This window comes from Mobula hypostoma, chromosome 24 (genome assembly GCF_963921235.1).
Source record: "Mobula hypostoma chromosome 24, sMobHyp1.1, whole genome shotgun sequence".
NCBI classification, from domain to species: domain Eukaryota; kingdom Metazoa; phylum Chordata; class Chondrichthyes; order Myliobatiformes; family Myliobatidae; genus Mobula; species Mobula hypostoma.
In genome coordinates this window covers 23516682-23536336 of record NC_086120.1, presented here as the reverse complement: position 1 = coordinate 23536336, position 19655 = coordinate 23516682, and the positions used below count along the sequence as shown (strand labels likewise).

Sequence of the window (19655 nt, the reverse complement as noted above, 5' to 3'; positions counted from 1 at the left end):
TCTATGACTCTGTGACTCTGCCATCAGATTTCTAAAAGGTCCACAAACCCAAGAATGCTCCCGTGTTATTCATCTTTCATTCTATCTATCCATTAATTAATTTGTTTTGTTTATCTATTATTTATTTATTTAAATGACATGGTAATTTTAAAAATATCTTTTGCTGCGACAAAACAGCAAATTTCATCACGTGTCGTCATAATAGATCCGATTCTGATACTGAAAAAAGTGAATAGTATATCTTTATGGAACAGTAAGGGTTAATTTTTTTATAACTCACTGCTGCAGATTATAAAATCCGTATTCCTAACATTTCATTCCTTAAAATGTAAGAAGCAATAAATTGACATTTTTCTTCAAAATCAGAGTAGACAGTGGAGCATTAGAAGGCACCTGGCTGTTCACAGATATGCCTGAACAACATCTGTCGGCAGCTGTGACAACGCTGCAGATTATCTGAGTTTGTTGCCATGCCAACGCAGGCTTCTTCTCCCGGTGCTGTGAGGTGAGCCAGTGGCAGAGATGAGCAGGCTGACTGAGCCTGGCGAGGTCCTCGCTCAGAGCACCCAGCATCCCGTGTGAGGATTGGGACGGAGGCGGTGATCGGGACGACTGGAAGGGGTGGGGGTTTCGGGGTCACGGCCTACCTTTGTGATAGCCATGGCGCAGCTGTAGCCCGCCATCTCGATCAGCTGCTGCTTCCCGAATCGATATTCCTCATGAAGCTCCTTCTCCATTTCCTTCGCCTCTTCTTTGCTGCAGGGTACACAAGCAGGAGAAAGTAGTCAGAACACAAGGCCTGGTGCTCAGGGGCAGTATCCTGAGTCATTCATGGATTCAACACCCATTCCGGAGGGATGAGCCCATACACCGTGTCAACCTTCTAAGTACACTTCTGAGGGAATAGAACATAGAACATAGAAATCTACAGTGCATTACAGGCCCTTCAGCCCACAATGTTGTGCCGACCATGTAACCTACTCTAGAAACTGCCTAGAATTTCCCTACCGCATAGCCCTCTATCTTTCTAAGCTCCACGTACCTATCTAAGAATCTCTTAAAAGACCTTATTATATCTACTGTGACGAGAATACACATAATTTAAGATGTTTGCTGGCCTGGGCTAGCACCAGTGGCATCAGCAGTTGGTCTGCCACCTGTCCTCAGGGGAGGGAGAGATAAGGAACACAATGAAGCAGCATTTGGAGATGTTAATGAAGGAGCCATCAGTCTGGGTATTGTCAAGATCACTGTTTGAAGTGATGGACAGGCGATCTGGAGATGTGTAATGAAGGGACGGGAGAGAGAGCTGTCTAGAGCGGCTCCCCCTTTGAACCCTGAACTGTTTGAAGTGATGGACAGGCGATACCCCAGCAGGGGGATAAAAAGGGACAGGTTCGCTAAGGCAGGACACACACGACACCACGAGGTAACGAGACCCTGGAAGCGGTGCCCCCCCCACCCCCCGCAAGTCGGCGGGAGTCGTTTGGAAGGCTGGTGGCGGAACCAAGCCTTAAACACACAGGGTGGAAAGGTACGATCAGCGGGAACCCGGTGTGTGTCTGCCCTTGCTTGGGTGCGGGGTTCACTGCAGAGGATCGACCGCATCTGCAGGAGGGGTCACAGTCGGTGACCTCAGGTGACATCACAAAGGACTCGCCCAAAAGCTGCTTGTGAGCAATATCGCAGGTATGTGAGTGGAAGCCGTTTTGAATGATCATTCGTTCTTGTTCTCTCTCTCCTTCCCCCCACATTGTCCATCGCCGTGACAACGATTACTGCGAACTGAACTAAATTGAACTGGACTTTGTGTCACTTTGAAATTGGTCATTTACCCCTAGACAACGATAGAGCTTGATTGATCCTGTTATCTTAGTTCTGTGCACATGTGTATTTATCGTTGCTGAACTGTTGCATTTATTATCCTTTCGATTACTGTGTTGCTTGTTTCTTTGGTGAAACTTTCTTAGATCTAGTAATCCAGACTCCAACTGGGTGATCCATTTCTGCTGGTTTGGCAACCCAGTTACGGGGTACGTAACACTACCTCCACCATCGTCACTGGCAGTGCATTCCACGTACCCACCACCCTATGTGAAAAACTTACCCCTGACACCCCCTTGGTACCTATTTCCAAGCACCTTAAAACTATGCCCCCTCGTGTTAGCCATTTCAGCCCTGGGAAAAAGCCTCTGGCTATCCACATGATCAATGTCCCTCGTTATCTTATACACCTCTCTCAGGTCATCTATCATCCTCCGTCGCTCCAAGGAGAAAAGGCCAAGTTCATTCAACCTATTCTCATGAGGAATGCTCCCCAATCCAGGCAACATCCTTGTAAATCTCCTCTGCACTCGTTCTATAATATCCACACTGTTATACTGTCAGAGGGGCTGCCTGGGAGGTACAGCCACTAATACTGAGACCACTTGATTTGCAGGTGATCAAAGAAACGGAGTTCGAAGGCTACAGATATTTAAGGGTTGAAGGCATGGAGGAAATTCCAGATACAGGTCGGAATGAGGCTATGGACAGACTAGAATTAGTGGGAATAATAAAATCATGGTCTGGATGTGGACTGAGGAGCTCAGGCAAGGTGGATACCTGTGATAGTCAACACAATGGCTCACCCGGTAGAGCCACTGCCTCACAGTGGCAGGGATCCAGGTTCAATCCTAATCTATAATGTTTGGAGTTTGCCCATTTTCCCTTTGACTGAATTGAATTGATTTTATTACTTACATCCTTCACATACATGAGGAGTAAATATCTCTACATTATGTCTCCGTCTTAATGTGTAATTTAAAGTAATTTTTAATAAGTAGTACGTATTTCCTCTGGGTGCTCTGCTTTCCTTCCACATCATCAAAGATGTGAGGATTGGTAGATTAAATAGCTGCTGTAAATAGCTCCTACAGCACGTGTGAGAGGTAGAATCAGTTTATGTTTGATGGGGGGTTTGGGGGTGTCAGAAGTGGGTTAGATGCAGTTCTAAAGAAGGCCAAACAGCGACCATCAGGAGTTTGAAGAGATTTGATATGTCAACAAATACACTCAAAAACTTCTATAGATGTAACGTGGAGGGCATTCTGACAGGCTGCATCACTGTCTGGTGTGGAGGGGCTACTGCACAGGACCGAAAGAAGCTGCAGATGGTTGTAAATCTAGTCGGCTCCATCCTGGGTACTGGCCTACAAAGTATCCAGGACATCTTCAAGGAGAGATGTTTCAGAAAGGCAGCGTCCATTATTAAAGACCTCCAGTACCCAGGGCATGTCTTTTTCACATTGTTACCATCAGGTAGGAGGTACAGAAGCCTGAAGGCTCACACTCAGTGTTTCAGGAACAGCTCCTTCCCCTCTGCCATCCGATTCCTAAATGGACATTGAATTCATAAACACTACCTCACTTTTTTAATATATATTATTTCTGTTTTTGCATGATTTTTAATCTATTTATTATACATATACTGTAATTGAACTTATTTATTATTATTATTATTTCCTTTTACATTATGTATTGCATTGAACTGCTGCTGCTAAGTTAACAAATTTCACGACACATGCTGGTGATAACAAACCTGATTCTGACTCTGAGTAAACATGGGTGCTTGATGGCCAGTGTGAATGGTGGGCTCCAGATGTCCATGACTGAGACTGAATTCTGATGAGCCTTTACATTCAGGGGGAAGGTTCAATTAACCTTTAAACTGATTGCTCAATTAAGACTGAGTTCACAATTAACTGCACAGCCTTCAAAGAAGAGAGATGAGAGAGCTAAAGGAAGACTGGGGAAGATCTTGGGAGGAAAAGCAATAACTTCGATGACAAAATGAGTCCCCATGGAGAGAGGTTTGGAGTTTGGTTTCTGAGGATATGAAGGAGAACAGAGGAAGAGAAGGGGGAGGAGAAGATGGCGGCGCGGCGCAGCACGCGTGGCCGCTCCAAATTGATATCGTATTTGTGAACTAGGATGCTGTGCACAATCCTGATTTGATGGAGACAGCCGTGAGAAGCACAGAGGAACATCTGGAGAAACTTCTGAAATGCCTGCTTCGCTGCTGCTGCTACTGTGCGATAGAGAATCTCCGGAGGGTTAGGCCCCAAATCCTCGGCTTTGCCTATTGCCTGTTGCCGGGGCCGGGGTCGAAGCGCTCAGCAGAGATGGTGCTTGGTGCATCGGTGTCAGAGAGCTAATTGGAGGCTCGAAGTTTTCGGACGGACTCAGAGTCGGACTGTGGTCGGGTGCTTCCAGGGTGCTGCATCGGCAAGTTTGCGGCGCTGGAAGCTCATGGCGGGAAGAGTTTTCTTCCTTCAACCACCTGCGTGAGATTATGGGACTTTCGAGAGACTTTGAGACTTTTTACAGTGTCCATGGTCTGTTCTTCTATCAAATTACGGTATTGCCTGCACTGTTGTAACTATATGTTATAATTATGTGGTTGTTGTCAGTTTTTTTAGTCTTGGTTTGCCTTGTGTTTCTGTGATATCATTCTGGAGGAACAAATTGTATCATTTCTTAATGCATGCATTACTAAATGACAATAAAAGAGGACTGCGTGTCCTCATAATCTAATAATCTAATCTAAGAGTATGCAGAGAATTCCTAAATCCTGAGGCAGAAGCCTGACCAAACCATCACCGGGAGAGGAGCAGGCTGACTAATACTGAAAATTCCCAGGAGTCTCCAGAACACTGCAGCGAGCAACCTCCATGAGGAGTAATCATGGTAGTATGAATCAAAATCATATGAGAACAGGTTCTGAGGCAGGCTAAGATGATCCAGCAATCAAAAAAGAGCAAGAGGAGTCATTGAGTAGTGATATACTTTTGGGAGGAGTGACACACTGTGGAGATTTGGAGAAAGGAAGGATGGGAGAGGGATGTCAGTGGGAAATGGCTCCAAAGGAAGGGAATCTATTGAGGCCAGGAGCATATAGGGGAGAAAGGAAACATGGCAGGATGGGAGACATGAAGGGAGATAGAAGGAGGAAAGTACAGGGAAAGGGCAGGTCTGAGGTGGGAGATATGGAGTGGGAAGATACAGAGGAGGGATTTGAGATTTTGGGTGAAAGGAGACATTGGGCTATAAGAAAGAGGGATGAAAGGGAGAGAGGTGGAGGAGTGAGGCAAGGAAGCATATGGGAGAGGCACGGGAAATCTAAACTTGGAAGATGAGAGGAGAAGTTTCTGGAAAGTAGAGGTGGAAACGGGGTGGGTGCAGGAGTGGCAGAAGCACTGAGAGAGTGGACAGGTTAGAACTTGAGCTCTAATGATTTGTTTTTATCCAAAGTTGGTCCATCTCAAACAGAATGACTGTACTGTAGGCTGGGATAGCTGGTTACCTGTATCCAGTGAGATTCCTGTGGGAAAGTCTTCTGAGCACTTTCCTGAGGTTGATTTGCTGATGGGATGGAGAAAATTAGAAGTGTTCTGAAGCACAAGCTGGCGCAGAAGCACAAAGCAGCTCTTTCTCCATCCACTCATCCAGTCACATTCCAGCTCAATGTGATCCAGCACAAACAGATTTGACAGAGCCCCCCCAGGTTTAACCAGCTATACCTTCCATTCTCTGCCATCTGCAGTATCTTCCTGTTTATCCACCAGGTCTCTCCAAATCTGTTTTTTTTTGCACCATCATTAACTCACCCAGCAATGGCCATCATGTCCCAAGTTTCAAGCTGTGGAATAACTTTTTTGGCCACCTACATTTTCTCTCCTGACCTGACAGCCCTGCAATAAGTCAATTGATGTTTTATTGCATTGAAGGCATTCTACACTGAAAGCTGCAGTTATTAACACCGAGTCAATCAATATGCTTGAAGGTGCCTGGAATTGCCAGGCAGAGAAATATTTGGTTCAGCTTACAATACCCTAGTAGTTAATCAATGCTATGATGAGGTCATTGACTGATCTCAGTAATCAATCTTAGTCAATGAGTCCACCACAGCCTATGGAAAGAGGTGCGGAGAATCAGCCAAGAGCACTTTCGGAAGCAGAGATTCAAACTCTCCATGTTTCCCAGAAAACACACTATAATATGCAAATACTGACTCACAGTGAAAACCAATGACCCCAATATTTGAAGCAGAACATGCTAGCTGAACTATTCAAATCTTTAATAATGATTTAATTAGTCTTTGCCATTCTTTTTTGAAAAATGGCCGTCTTGGTATTCTTAGCAAGAGAGACTTTCAGTGTGAGACCTGAGTCCCGTGCATCTTGTGAGAGGGGTTTGATGATAATGGAGTGGCTTTCTAGCATAGTGATTAACCTAACGCTTTATAGTGCCAGCGACTCAGGTTCAATTCCTGCTGCTGTCTGTCAGGAGTTTGTACAGTATGTTCCCCGTTCTCCCCGTGACTGCGTTGGTTTCTAGCTTACTTGGTCACTTGGGTGTATTTGGGCAGCCGGGCTTGTTGGGCTGGAAGGGACCTGTCACCGTTTTCTATCTCTACATTAAAAATAACAAAAATAAATGCTGCATTAGCTCTTCTCGGGCTTCCAGGTTGGGTCCAGATATCGATTTTAACCAACGTGTCGATGACAAACTCCGCCACCTTTCATCAGGGGTGATGCCTAGGCATCTCTAGTCCAGTGGTATATCTCAACTCCCATCGTCTGTTTCTCCTGAATGGCTAGTCCTCAACCAATCAGGTATCTGCTGTCCCACCTTGTTTGAAATCGTATTCTAGTTCTTACCTATCATGAGACCTTTGCCTTTGTTGAAATTCTTATTCTCTAGTCCTATTTCAATAGGTTCTTTCACCAGGCGGTTTCAAAAGCCATTGGTGCGACATGGTAGTTTTGTGCCGTCGAAGTCAATCCTGTGGTTATTGCCTATGCAATGTTGTGCTGCCGCCAATTCCTCTGGGTAACCCAAATGGATATGCCTCTGACGCTGGCCTCCGTTTGGCCGATATACGATAAAAATAAATAGCATTACAGTGCCAGGAATAAGTGAGTGAGCAGCTCAATGACCCCAAGCCTCGTCCTCTACCTAACAAGAGTCCTCTCTTATTTTCCAATGCCAAGCATATCTCCTTACCCTTTACATTCCTGCACCTCCTGTGGTGCAATAACATGGGAGAAAATTAGAAGTTGTACTTCTGTGGCTACTTTGCAACCTCTGGACATTCCAGGGTATATTACAGCCAATGAAAGGTGCTCACTGTTGTAATGTAGGAAGCTAATATACCCACAGGAAGGCGAGTTAATTAATGATATAGAAGTAGAAAATACTGCAACTAGTTCTGACGAAGCATCATCAATCTGAAACGTGAACTCTATTTCTCTCACCAAGGACGCCTCCCGGCTGCTGACGTTGCCAGGATTCTCTGTTTTTAATTTTGATTTCGAATTCCAAGTGGCGATCTCATTCAAATGTATGCATTCTTAAGGTGCTCCGACAGCATAGATGCAAGGTTGATGTTTTCCCTGGCTGGGATATCTGGAAGCAAGGGTCATGGTTTCAAAATAAGGGGTCAAGCATGCAGGACTGAAATGAAGAGAAATTTCTTCCCCCAGAGGCAATGAACCTTAACAATTCTCCACCACACACATCATCATCATGTGCCTTGCCGGATGACTTGGGTGTTCTTTGTCTAAGACCATGATCGTCCTTGCTAAATTTTCCTACAGAAATGGTTTGCCATTGCTTTCTCCTGGGCAGTGTCTTTACAAGATATGGGTGATCCTAGCCATTATCAATACTCTTCAGAGATTGTCTGCCTGGCACCAGTGGTGGCATAACCAGAAATTGTGATATGCACCAGCTGCTCATACGACCATTCACCACCTGCTCCCATGACTTCAGTGACCCTGATCAGGGGCTGAGCAGGTGCTCCACCTTACCCACGGGCAACCTGCAGGCTAGTTGAGGGAAGGAGCACCTTACTCAACTAGCGAGGAAACTTTGTCACATGGTGTGAGCAGAATTATCTGCAGCTTAATGTGAAAAAGACTAAGGAGCTGGTGGTAGACCTGAGGAGAGCTAAGGTACTGGTGACCCCTATTTCCATCCAGGGGGTCAGTGTGGACATGGTGGAGGATTACAAATACCTGGGGATATGAATTGACAATAAACTGGACGGGTCAAAGAACACTGAGGCTGTCTACAAGAAGGGTCAGAGCCGTCTCTATTTCCTGAGGAGACTGAGGTCCTTTAACATCTGCCGGACGATGCTGAGGATGTTCTACAAGTATGTTGTGACCAGTGCTATCATGTTTGCTGTTGTGTGCTGGGGCAGCAGGCTGAGGGTGGCAGACACCAACAGAATCAACAAACTCATTCGTGAGGCCAGTGATGTTGTGGGGATGGAACTGGACTCTCTCACGGTGGTGTCTGAAAAGAGGATGCTGTCTAAGTTGCATGCCATCTTGGTCAATGTCTCCCATCCACTACATAATGTACTGGGTGGGCACAGGAGTACATTCAGCCAGAGACTCATTCCACCGAGATGCAACACTGAGCATCATAGGAAGTCATTCCTGTCTGTGGCCACCAAACTTTACAACTCCTCCCTTGGAGGGTCAGACATCCTGAGCCAATAGGCTGGTCCTGGACTTATTTCATAATTTACTGGCATAATTTACATATTACTATTTAACTATTTATGGTTCAATTACTATTTATTATTTATGGTGCAACTGTAACGAAAACCAATTTCCCCCGGGATTAATAAAGTATGACTATGACTATGACACCTCCTTTGGTAGAGAGATATCTCCACCCTGCCACCCTAGCTTCTGTACATTGAGGACGGTGATTCGTAGATATTAAAAACACTAGAAAATCTGCAGATGCTGGAAATCCAAAGCAACACACACAAAATGCTGGAGGAACTCAGCAGGATAGGCAGCATCCATGGAAAAGAGTAAACAGTCGATGTTTTGGCCTGAGACTCTTCAAAGGAAGGGGAGAGGTCAGAGTAGGAAGGTGGGGAGAGGGGAGGAAGAGGTACAAGGTGGCAGGTGATACGTGAAACTGGGAGAGAGGGAAGGAATGAAGTAAAGAGTTGGGAAGTTGATTGGTGTAGGAGACAAAGGGCTGGAGAAGGGAGAATCTGATAGGAGAGGACAGAGGCTATGGATAAAAAAGGGAAGGGGGAGGAGCACCAGAGGGAGGTGATGGGTATATGTAGATATTAGGTGAATAAAAAGATAAAAGGTTAATATTGGAAAGTAGTGCTGAGATTAGTCTTACGGAGTGCTCGAGCAGGAACTAGGGACTGAATAGTCTACTCCCGCTTCTCTTTCTTTTGTATTCTTTATTTCCAATACCAGATGTGTTTTTGCTAATTAATGACTACTTTAATTAGTGGGGGTAAATAGTTTGAACTGACAACTTTCTTTCTCCAGAGTCAAGACACTTCCTACTCCTCCCCACGGTGTTCCAAGGGAGTTTGTTTTGTCATGGATTGATGAAGGACCTCCCTTCATTACATAAAGCAACCTAATGGTTAAAAACAGTGCATCAAAACACACTAAAAGTCTTTCGCAATTTGGAGCTTGTGATAAGTTTGGCTGAAATTTGGGATCTGATGTCTAGACAGATGATCTTATCATCCTTATGAAAGAAGAAAGTTCCTTTGGCTCCAATATATTTTGCAGCAAATGGGACCATAAGCCTGTGGTTACTTCATGTGTTAAACATGAACATTGTGTCATGGAACCTTAAAGAGAAAGAATTCTTTGCAATTAATTTCTGGGATTGTTTATATGACCACTACTGGCTAAACATCCACAGAACTGGCCAAGAGAACTACCTCACTTGTTCAGAAACTGGCAATTCAAAATATTAGTGAGACTTTAAAGAGTTAAGTTAAAAAAAATGTTGCATAAACCCTGGTTGACCAAGGTGTTTAAGAAGCATAAAGGAATTCAGTAAGTAGACATGGAGAGATGGGGCCAGATCACACTGGGATCAGAACAAGCCTTCCATTCACCCCTTACGGGATGCCCTCAGTCACAACAAGCACTTGAAGCCCAACAGTTCCCTGTGTCCTGCTGGCCTTGTGGATGTAATTGGTCTGCAAGACAGGTGTCCGTGAGCAACAGCAGAGCTTCTGGCGGTGAGATAAAGGCCCCACCTCCTACCAGCTCGTTGGCATCTAACAGCTCATGTAGTCTCGAAAGGCTTTGATGCTCCAGATTTCCAGCAACTGCAGTCTCTTGTGTCTTTCACTCTTTCTAAATGTCTTTGGTGAGTCATTCACACCACAGTCAACATATGGAAACTACAAACGTAATTGGACACAATAATACAAATTAAAATAAAATAAATTACCTTATTGACCTTATTACTGATGGTCGGCGATTCCTTTAAATGGCCACTCTATAGGAGCCAGCTGTGGCTGGCATACTGATAGAGCGACAGATGTGGTGGCCTCCAGCCCCCTAATTCTGTACATCATGGACATAGACTTTAAGCGTGGGATGGACTGTCATCTCTCCTCCATCATGTTCCATATTTCTGTGCTGCAATTCAGAAGAAGCCCAGACCACATGCACATGCCCATTGCATGTAGATGGTACTTCTACCAGGAACAGGCAGCCAGCAGTCCATAAGACCGTAAGATATAGGAGAAGAATGAGTCTGCTCCGCCATTCCATCATGGCTGACATCCCTTCCAACCCCGTTCTCCTGCCTTTTCCCCATAACCACTGATGCCCTGACTAATCTATCAACCTCCACTTTAAATATACTCAACAACTTGGCCTCCACAACCATCCATGGCAATGACTTCCAGAGACTCACCATGGTCTGGCTATCGAAATTCCTTTTCATCCCTGTTCTAAATGGACATTCCTCTGTTCGGAGGCTATGCCCTCTGGTCCTAGACTCACCCACAGCTTGGTCTCCACAGCCACTGTATCTCAGCCTTTCAATATTCAAGAGGTTTCAATGACACCTTCCCCTCATTCTTTGAAACTCCAGTGAGCACAGGCCCGGAGCCATGAAACCAGTCCTCATATGTTAACCCTTTCATTCCTGGAATCATTCTCATGAACTTCCTCCAGACTCCCTCCAATTCCAATTTTTTCTTCAATAAGGGGCCTGAATATGCTCACAATACTTCAAGTTTAGTCTGACCAAAGCCTTATAAAGCTTCAGCATTATCTTCTTGCTCTTGCAGTCTAGTACTTTAACAGTGAACACTAACATCACATTTGCCTTCCTTACCACTGTCTCAACCTGCAAGTTAACCTTTAGAGAATCCTGCACAAGAAATACATCCGACATGAAACCCAAAATCCCACAAAATGAGCCCACAGCCTCACCGATCAATCCTGGCAACGTGGATCCCAGGACTCCTGCACTTTCTCATCCAAGAGCGGCTAGCGAGAGGGAAAGCTGGTTAAACACAGGCAGATGGAGCTGAACACCCGCCCATCTTCCACTCTCGTCCATGTCAACTTCAACCTTGCTCCACGCCTCAATCAGAGAGAAGCAATCGGGTCAAACCTGTGCTTGCACCCCATCTCCAGGCCGCACACTCTGCTCCAAACCTCACCAAACTCCCTCAGAGACAGCAAAGCTATCAGCCCAACAACACACCATCAAAATGTAAACCGCAGGTTCCAATGGCACACGGCTTCGTGGGAGAATCATATTTGAAAGAAAAGAAGAAGTAAACAAGTTTTGTGAACTGTCTGAAGGACATTGGCACTGATCGCGTTGTTTACTGGTGTCACCTTGATTATGCTTTTATCCCCTCTTCCAAAGTGCATGACCAAGCACTTCCCTACACTATATTCCATCTGCCACTTCTTTACCCATTCTCCTAAACTGTCCAAGTTCTTTTGGAGTCTCACTGCTTCCTCAACACTACCTGCCCCTCCACTTATCTTTGTATCATCTGCAGACTTGGCCACAAAGCCATCAATTCCATCATCCAAATCATCCAAATCATCAACATATAGTGTGAAACAAAGCCAACAGCGACCCCTGCGGAACACCATGAGTCACCGGCAGCCAACCAGCAAAGTCCCGACTCTTTACCTCCTGCCAGTCAGCCAATCTTCTATCCATATTGGTACCTTCATGGGCTCTTATCTTGTTAAGCAGCTTGTCAAAGGCGTTCTGAAAATCCAAGTACACAACATGCTGACTTTGATCTACTTTATGATGCACCTCCAAGTACCCTGAAACCTCATCCTTAATAATGGGCTCCAAAAGAGTGGAGTGACATTTGCAATTTTCCTGTCCAATAAAACCATTCTAGAATCTAGTGATTCTTGGAGATCATTACTAATGCCTCTTTTGGAACCCTAAGATATAATCCATCTGGTCCAGGTGATTTATCTACCTTCAGACCTTTCAGCTTCCCAAGCACCTTCTCCTTAGTAATAGCAACTGTACTCACATCTGTCTCCAGATGCTCTCGAACTTCTGGCATACTGCTAGTGTCTTTCACAGTGAAGGCTGACATAAAATACTTCTAAAGCTCATCTGCCACTTCTTTACCCCCCCCCCCCATTACTACCTCTTTGGCATCATTTTGCAGTGGTCCGATACCAACTCTCGCCTCTCTGTTACTCTTGGTATATTTGAAAACATTTTTGGTATTCTTTGACATTATTGGCTAGCTACCTTCATATTTCATCTTTTCTCTCCTTATGGTTTTGTTAGGTGCCTTTTGTTGTTTTTTAAAAGCTTACCAATTCTCTAACTTCCCTCTAATTTTTGCTACATTATATTTCTGCTAGTGTAGTGTCACCAGTGAGGGATTCCTCCAACTCAGTCCAGAACTCACGGAGCCCGAGAACATCCTTCCATGGAGGGTGGTTGGTCTTGAGGTCTTCGGAGCTGGACCAGGGGTCCACATTCTCAGTGTGCTGAGCAGAACATCACAACGAGTGAACTGGTGGCCTCAGCTCATCCTCCTACAGAGGTGAGAGGAGGCCAGGTGTTGTACTGGCCCCCCAGGCTCTGCACCGCAAGTCATGGATCTCCAAGGGTATAAAAACAACTCTGATGGGCAGCATTTGAAGCGCAGTATCCAGTCCGTATCGCAGGAGATGGAGAGGTGGTGGGCAAGGCTCACGTTTCGAGATGCTGTGAGAGAATTCCTTCCAGTGACCAGGGGCAGACTCAGCTTTTACTCCACAATTATTCAGAAATAGTGAACAAAAAGGAGGGGAAAGGTTCCATGGAAGAACAAGGGAGCAAGATATTGCGGTCAGCCTCCGCAACCACCCCCTCCTTACTGAGATCAACCTGGTCGTAATGTTGAAGATAGGCACTGGACGGGAATTACCCACAATTTTCCCACATTAACATTGAACAGATGCACACTTTCAGGAGGGAGGGGCCTATGGGTGTCCCGCCCACCTTGGCTTACAATCGAGGTCCACCAAAGTCTCTGAAGATAGATTAGAACTTAATGAAATTGAGACCATTCTTGGAAATATTTATGACTTTGCTCAGAGGGTGTGGAGAAAGTGGCAAGCGTCCTTGTCTCAGTTCACCCCAAGCGGCTGAGTAACAGAGGACCATCTGATCTATCTACAGGCTGCTCCCAGAGGTGCACAGACACCCTGATGTCAAGTGCTGCTGGAAGGTCATCAACTCAGTGGTCTGTTCAAAACTTGCAGGTTGTTCTGCCCAATGAGATGTCTGTTAGGGAATCCTAATGACAAGTGCTGGACATGGGGAAGCCCATCAAACAATAAAAAGGTGTATCACCCCAATAGAGCACATGAGAGGCAATGGTACTATGGTTAAAAATTGGTTAACAGCGTAGAATTTTAAATTAAAATGTTAGTGATATTAACACCAAGTGTTTGACCAACACACACAAAATGCTGGTGAACGCAGCAGGCCAGACAGCATCTATAGGAAGAAGCACAGTCGACGTTTCAGGCCGAGACCCTTCGTCAGGACTAACTGAAGTTCTTTCTTCCTATAGATGCTGTCTGGCCTGCTGCGTTCCACCAGCATTTTGTGTGTGTTGCTTGAGTTTCCAGCATCTGCAGATTTCCTCGTGTCTAAGTGTTTGACACTGTTTTTTCCTTTAAAGTTTTATTCATAACTATGGAAACATGCTATAACATTTTACCATGAAATTTGTTTCACTTACTTTCTTTTAATTTACTTTCCCCTCTCTCTGTCTCCCTCTGTCTGTCACTCTCTTATTCTTTCTTAATTTTGTTTTCATTCCTTTTTTCTTTTTTCTCATTTTTCTTTATCTCTCTCTCCCTCTCTCACTTTGTCTCTGATTTCTTTTGTTTCCTTCTTTCTTTCAGTTTTTTCCCTTCCTATTCTCTATTGCTCTCTCCTATTTATTTCTGATGTTAATGCATTTCATTTTCTGTACAGGTAACGTTGGCCACCACCTCCACCACTTTCCTGTTAGCTGTAGTCACTCTGCAAAATAGACCAGACAAGGGAAGGTGGAGAAGATCTCCCAGGCACCCGGATGAGCAATTACTCATTCTGAAAAGCGTCAGCTCTCTGGTAAATGGCTACAATGACAGTAAGAGGCAAGGGAGGTTTGTGGAGGATTCCTATCAATACATTCTCATCTTAAATAACAAAAGAAGTTTTGAACAACTGGTGATCAAAAGCAGCAGTCTAATACTGTGCGGAGATTCCTGTTGGTTTTCAGCTTATATTTTACAAATTTGCTGTCGGAGTCAATGGAACTTCTGCTGCCATGAAGTAAGGTTACAGACAGACCTATCACATCAGCTTGCATTTATTCGGAGACTGCAGATATTGGAATCTGGAGCAACAGACAACCTGCTCGAGGAACAGTGGGTCTGACAGCATCTTCCTCTCCTATCTGCAGCCCTTTGCTGTCTCCACCTATCAACTCCCAGCTGCCATCCCTAACCTTCTTTCCTCCATCCCTCCTCACTTGGTTCCAACTTTCACTTGACAGCCTTTGCCCTGCTTCTTCCCCTCACCTCTTTCATTCCAAATGAAGGGTCTCAACCTGAAACACTGAATGCCCACCCATCCCCTTCTCCTGCCCACTGAGCTCAAAACAGCTTTTCACATTTGTATGGTGCCTTCCGTGTATTGTGCCAATATATCACCAGGTACTTCACAGGAGTAGTGATCATGCAAATGCTGACAATGGCAGAGAAATCTCAAAGGGAGAGGTTTAAGGAGTCTTGAAGGAGCAAGAGAGGTGGAAGTGTTTGGGGAGGGTATTCCAGGGCTTACTGCCTGGGTAGCTCAAGGTTTGGCGGCACTGGTGGAGTGAGGGAAATCACTACAGCAGGATTTGGAAGAGTGCAAAGATTGTAGAGCTGGAGGAGATTGCAGAGGTGGGGAGGGATTTAAAAATAAGGATTGCAATTTTAACATTGATAGGCTGTTTATCCGGGCATCTGTGTAGCCAGGGGTTGAAGTATCATGTCTCTTCGTGGACTGGCAATCTGAAACTCATCCATAGAGGTTTCAAAGACAGAGAGGGATTTCAATAGAGGAAGACTCTCCTCTCTGCCAAAGAGATGAATAACCAGAGAGTAAAGCATTAAACTCATTGACAGAAAACCATAAGGGAGGAGAAACTTGTTCTTGGGATAATGTGAAGGGGTGTCGAAGCCACAACGTTTGGAGACAATTCAGGAAAAGGTTCATTCAGCTGAATGCTGAGATCTGGAGAGAGGAAAGGTCGAGCTGGTTGGGTCTATATTCATGAGGGATGATCTTACCGAAAGCTATAAGATTCTGAGGGGGTTTGACAGGATAGATAATAAGACGATGTGGTCTAGCGTTTGGTGCACAGCTTCAGAATAATCTCTTCCAGAGGTTTGTGAATCACAGAGGGATTCGGCAGCAGAAGAATTGAATACGTTCAAGGCTAAGTTATTTACCTCACCTTCGCAGCAATCAATTATTATTTATCTGAGAGCATCTGGAAAGTGGAGTTGAGCCCAAGATCAGGCGGTGATCTCATTGAATAAGAAGATAAGCTTGAGGGCTGAATGGCCTTCTGTTGCTCCTGATTCTGATGACCTTAAGGTCAATCGTCGTTCTGTGAGATATGTTGAATGCAGTCACATTGATGTTCAGGTCCTGAATGCCACTGGTCAGGGGACCGGGAGGAGGGGTCCCTGCTTTTGATCACAGGAGGTGAACAGCTGGATAGACAGAGTGATAAACATTTTCCATGGATGAAGAGTCTGCTGGCGCTCAGTGCTTACGGAACCTCAACCCAACACTGGAGGGCAATCATCACTGCTTCTTCCTGGGTTCGCAGTGAATCAAAGGAAGGAAGAGTTGACAGTTTTCATCAGAAATTACTCATACAGAAAAGAAATGGATTTGCAACACATTTCTGCTAAGGAAATGACGTCAGCTTCATGTGGATTGTATAAGTAAGGGCTGCCAATCTTCAGTGAACAAAAACGTGACTTTGAAAACTAACGAGGCTTTCTGGTAGTGATGAAGAATGATTGAAGAGTTAATTAGTCCCTCATTATCCTCTTCAATTAACAGTTATTTTCAGAAGCTGAACCTGTGCCATCTCCTAATGAATTGTCTGTATCTGTCACTTGCAACACACAGTCTGTACAGCTCTTGCAGACAGGCAGTCCTCTGCTTATAATATGAAGTGGAATCATCTGCATGGGAATTAATCAGCAACAACTTGCATTTTGAGCAGTACCTTTGACCACTGGTACCTTCAAGATATGGCCCTCAACAGCACTGGACAAAATTTGTCTCTGAGCCACATACCACTGACCAAGAACCGCTATGGAGATACAAGAACTGCTGACTGCAAATTTGCTCAAACAGATCTGGTCTAAGGAGAAGCTGACAAGAGAGAATTGGGAGTGGGGGTGAATTCCAGAGGAGAAGCAGGGTTGCCAGTGGTAACCAACTGTTGGTGTGTGATTGGACAAGTATTGACCAAAGAAGGAGGGGTTAGGTCAGATGACAAATTCAAGCAATGGGATAGGTTATCAACCAGGGGCCAATACTTCTCTCTGACTCATCATTAGAACCAATGATTTGGTTATTATCACATTCCTGTTGGTGGGGACTTGCTCTGTGTTCATTCAGCACCACACGTCCTGATGTTCTGAGCCTGTAGATACTGCAAATCCATCTGCTCGTTCTCATTAATGCAATAAAACATTGCAAAGTATATCATGGGGGTGCCATCAGAGGAGACCTGAATCAGCCACTAAATGTGAGGTTACAGCAGGTGACAAATGTGTAATTCAAAAAGAAACGATTAGGTGAAAGGTGGAAACGTGTGTGTGAGGAGACAAGGGGTGTGGAGGGTTGGAAGCAGCTTTACGGAGCTCAAGCTCCAAGCAGTTGAAATCACTGCTGCCGGTGGAAAGTTCTCTAAACGTAAGGATAAACGAGAAGTCAGGAATAGGGGATGACGACTGGAGTTGCTGGAGCCAGAGTAGCTTACAGAGAGAAAGGAGGCATGAAGAGATTTGAGCACAACCATGACTCAATGTTTCAAGATGAAAGCAGAGAAAACAGCAGTCCAAATACGTACACACACACACACACACACACACACACACACACACACACACAAACACACACATGTGCACAGACACACACAAACATACACACACACACACACAAACACAAACATGCGCACAGACACACATAAACACACACATACATACACACGCGCACACACACAAACACACATGCGCACGCACACGCACATCCACGCACATGCATGTGCATGTACATATTCACACATGTACACACACACACATGCACAAGCGTGCACACATGTACATACAGTAGATTCACACGTACACACGTGCACAGACACATGCATCTACATGAACATATATGCATTTGCATGCACATGCTCCCACGGAGACTTTTCTAATTCAGGTCAGTAGCCATTCTCCTGGCAGCTGCTCTATTCTCAAGTGCAGTAGAGTATAATGAGCACAGATTGTAAAAGCCATGTTTGCAGTACCAAGAATGCCAATTTATTAATAATACAAACCAACTTGACTGTTCACAGTAATTGGTAACTGCTTCCCTTCAGACTAATCCCCCCTCACCCCAGCACTCAATCAATTCAAGTGTTCCCAAGGCCTGTATCCAACTGCCTTCTCAAAGTATAATTTCCATCAGTCATTCGCATCAAGTCTGATTCTGCAGTAACACTCACCCTGAAAGACTTAATAGCTCTTCCTATTACAATATTCTCCAATACAGGGGCACCTTGTTACCTCCGAAATCCACACTCACAGACAAATGTCACTGACTTCCAAGTTCATTATCCATTGAACTCTCTATTTTCTGCATTTAAAAAATCAAGAGGGTGCATATTTATTTTGGGATTTTGACAGTCGCTATCTGACTGCTCTTCTGTCAAAGGACTCTACACTCGGCGGGCACTTTATTAGGAGCACTTGTACGCCTGCTCGCTACTGCAAATATCTAATCAGACAATCGTGTGGCAGCAACTCAATGCATAAAGGCAAACAGATACAGTCAAGAAGTTTAGTTGTTGTTCAGACCGAGTATCAGAATAGGCAAGAAATGTGATCTAAGTGACTTTGACCATCAAATGACTGTTGGTGCCAGATGGGGTATTTTGAATATTTCCAAAACTGCTGATCTCCTGGGACTTTCAGGCACAACAATATCTGGAGTTTACAGAGAACGGTGCGAAAAACAAAAACCATCCGGTGAGCAGCAGTTCTGTGGGGGAAATCACCTTGTTAATGGCAGAGGTCGGAGGAGAAAGGCCAGGCTAGTTCAAGCTGACAGGAAGGCGACAGTAACTCAAGTAACAGAAGAGCATCTCTGAGCACACAACGCCTCGGAGCTTGGATGTGGCAGAAGACCACGAATGTTCTCTCAGTGGCCACTTTATTAAGGACTGGAGGCCCCTAATGAAGTGGCCACTGAGTGTATTTGGAAGTTTGGTTGATCACCGAGCTTGCCAAAATGTTTGCGGACGTTTCGGCTCCAATCGAGGAGGCATCATTAGTGCGCAATTGAGGGTGTGCTCTCCTCAGAAAGCCCCCTTACATGCTCCTCCAGGGTCCAAATGGATATTGTTTAGGCATCATGATCTGGTTCGCTGCTTCAAAACACTGAACAGTTTACCAGTAGAAGATTTTGATTGGACAGTTTCAAGGAAGGTCCATCTGAAGTAGGTAGATAGATAGATATACTTTATTGATCCCGAGGGAAAATGGGTTTCGTTACAGCTGCACCAACCAAGACCAGAGCGTGAATATAGCAATACAAAAACCACAAACAATCAAACGACAATGCAAACTATGCCAGATGGAAATAAGTCCAGGACCAGCCTATTGGCTCAGGGTGTCTGACCCTCCACGGGAGAAGCTGCAAAGTTCGATGGCCACAGGCAGGAACGACCTCCCGTGACACCCAGTGTTGTACTGTATCTCGGTGGAATCTGGCCGGAGTCCAACAGCAAAAAGTTCAATATCCAGTCTACAAACACGTTCCTCAATCGTAATATAACCCGGATTGCACCATCCGTTGTTAACCAGAACAGTAAGCACCCAACTCCTTTATGCTTACCGCTCTCCAGTGCACTTCCGGTTAGCCTGAACGGTCTGGAAGCCCTCCATGGAAAAGACTTGATTGGGTATGTCCTCGTGCAGCCCCGTTCCAGTGAAACACATAACACTGCTCTCCCGAAATGTTCTCTGACGCCTGGTTAGCGC

General features: G+C 45.0%; 1 protein-coding gene across 1 annotated transcript in view; it reads right to left on the bottom strand.

Moving 5' to 3' along the window:
- Positions 1 to 19655, bottom strand: part of yjefn3 (YjeF N-terminal domain containing 3) — a 137539-nt gene that overhangs the window by 34750 nt on the left and 83134 nt on the right. The window contains exon 2 of the mRNA XM_063032805.1: positions 648 to 756. Within this exon, the coding sequence (XP_062888875.1) occupies positions 648 to 756 (109 nt within the window). The remainder of the gene's footprint in view (positions 1 to 647; positions 757 to 19655) is intronic.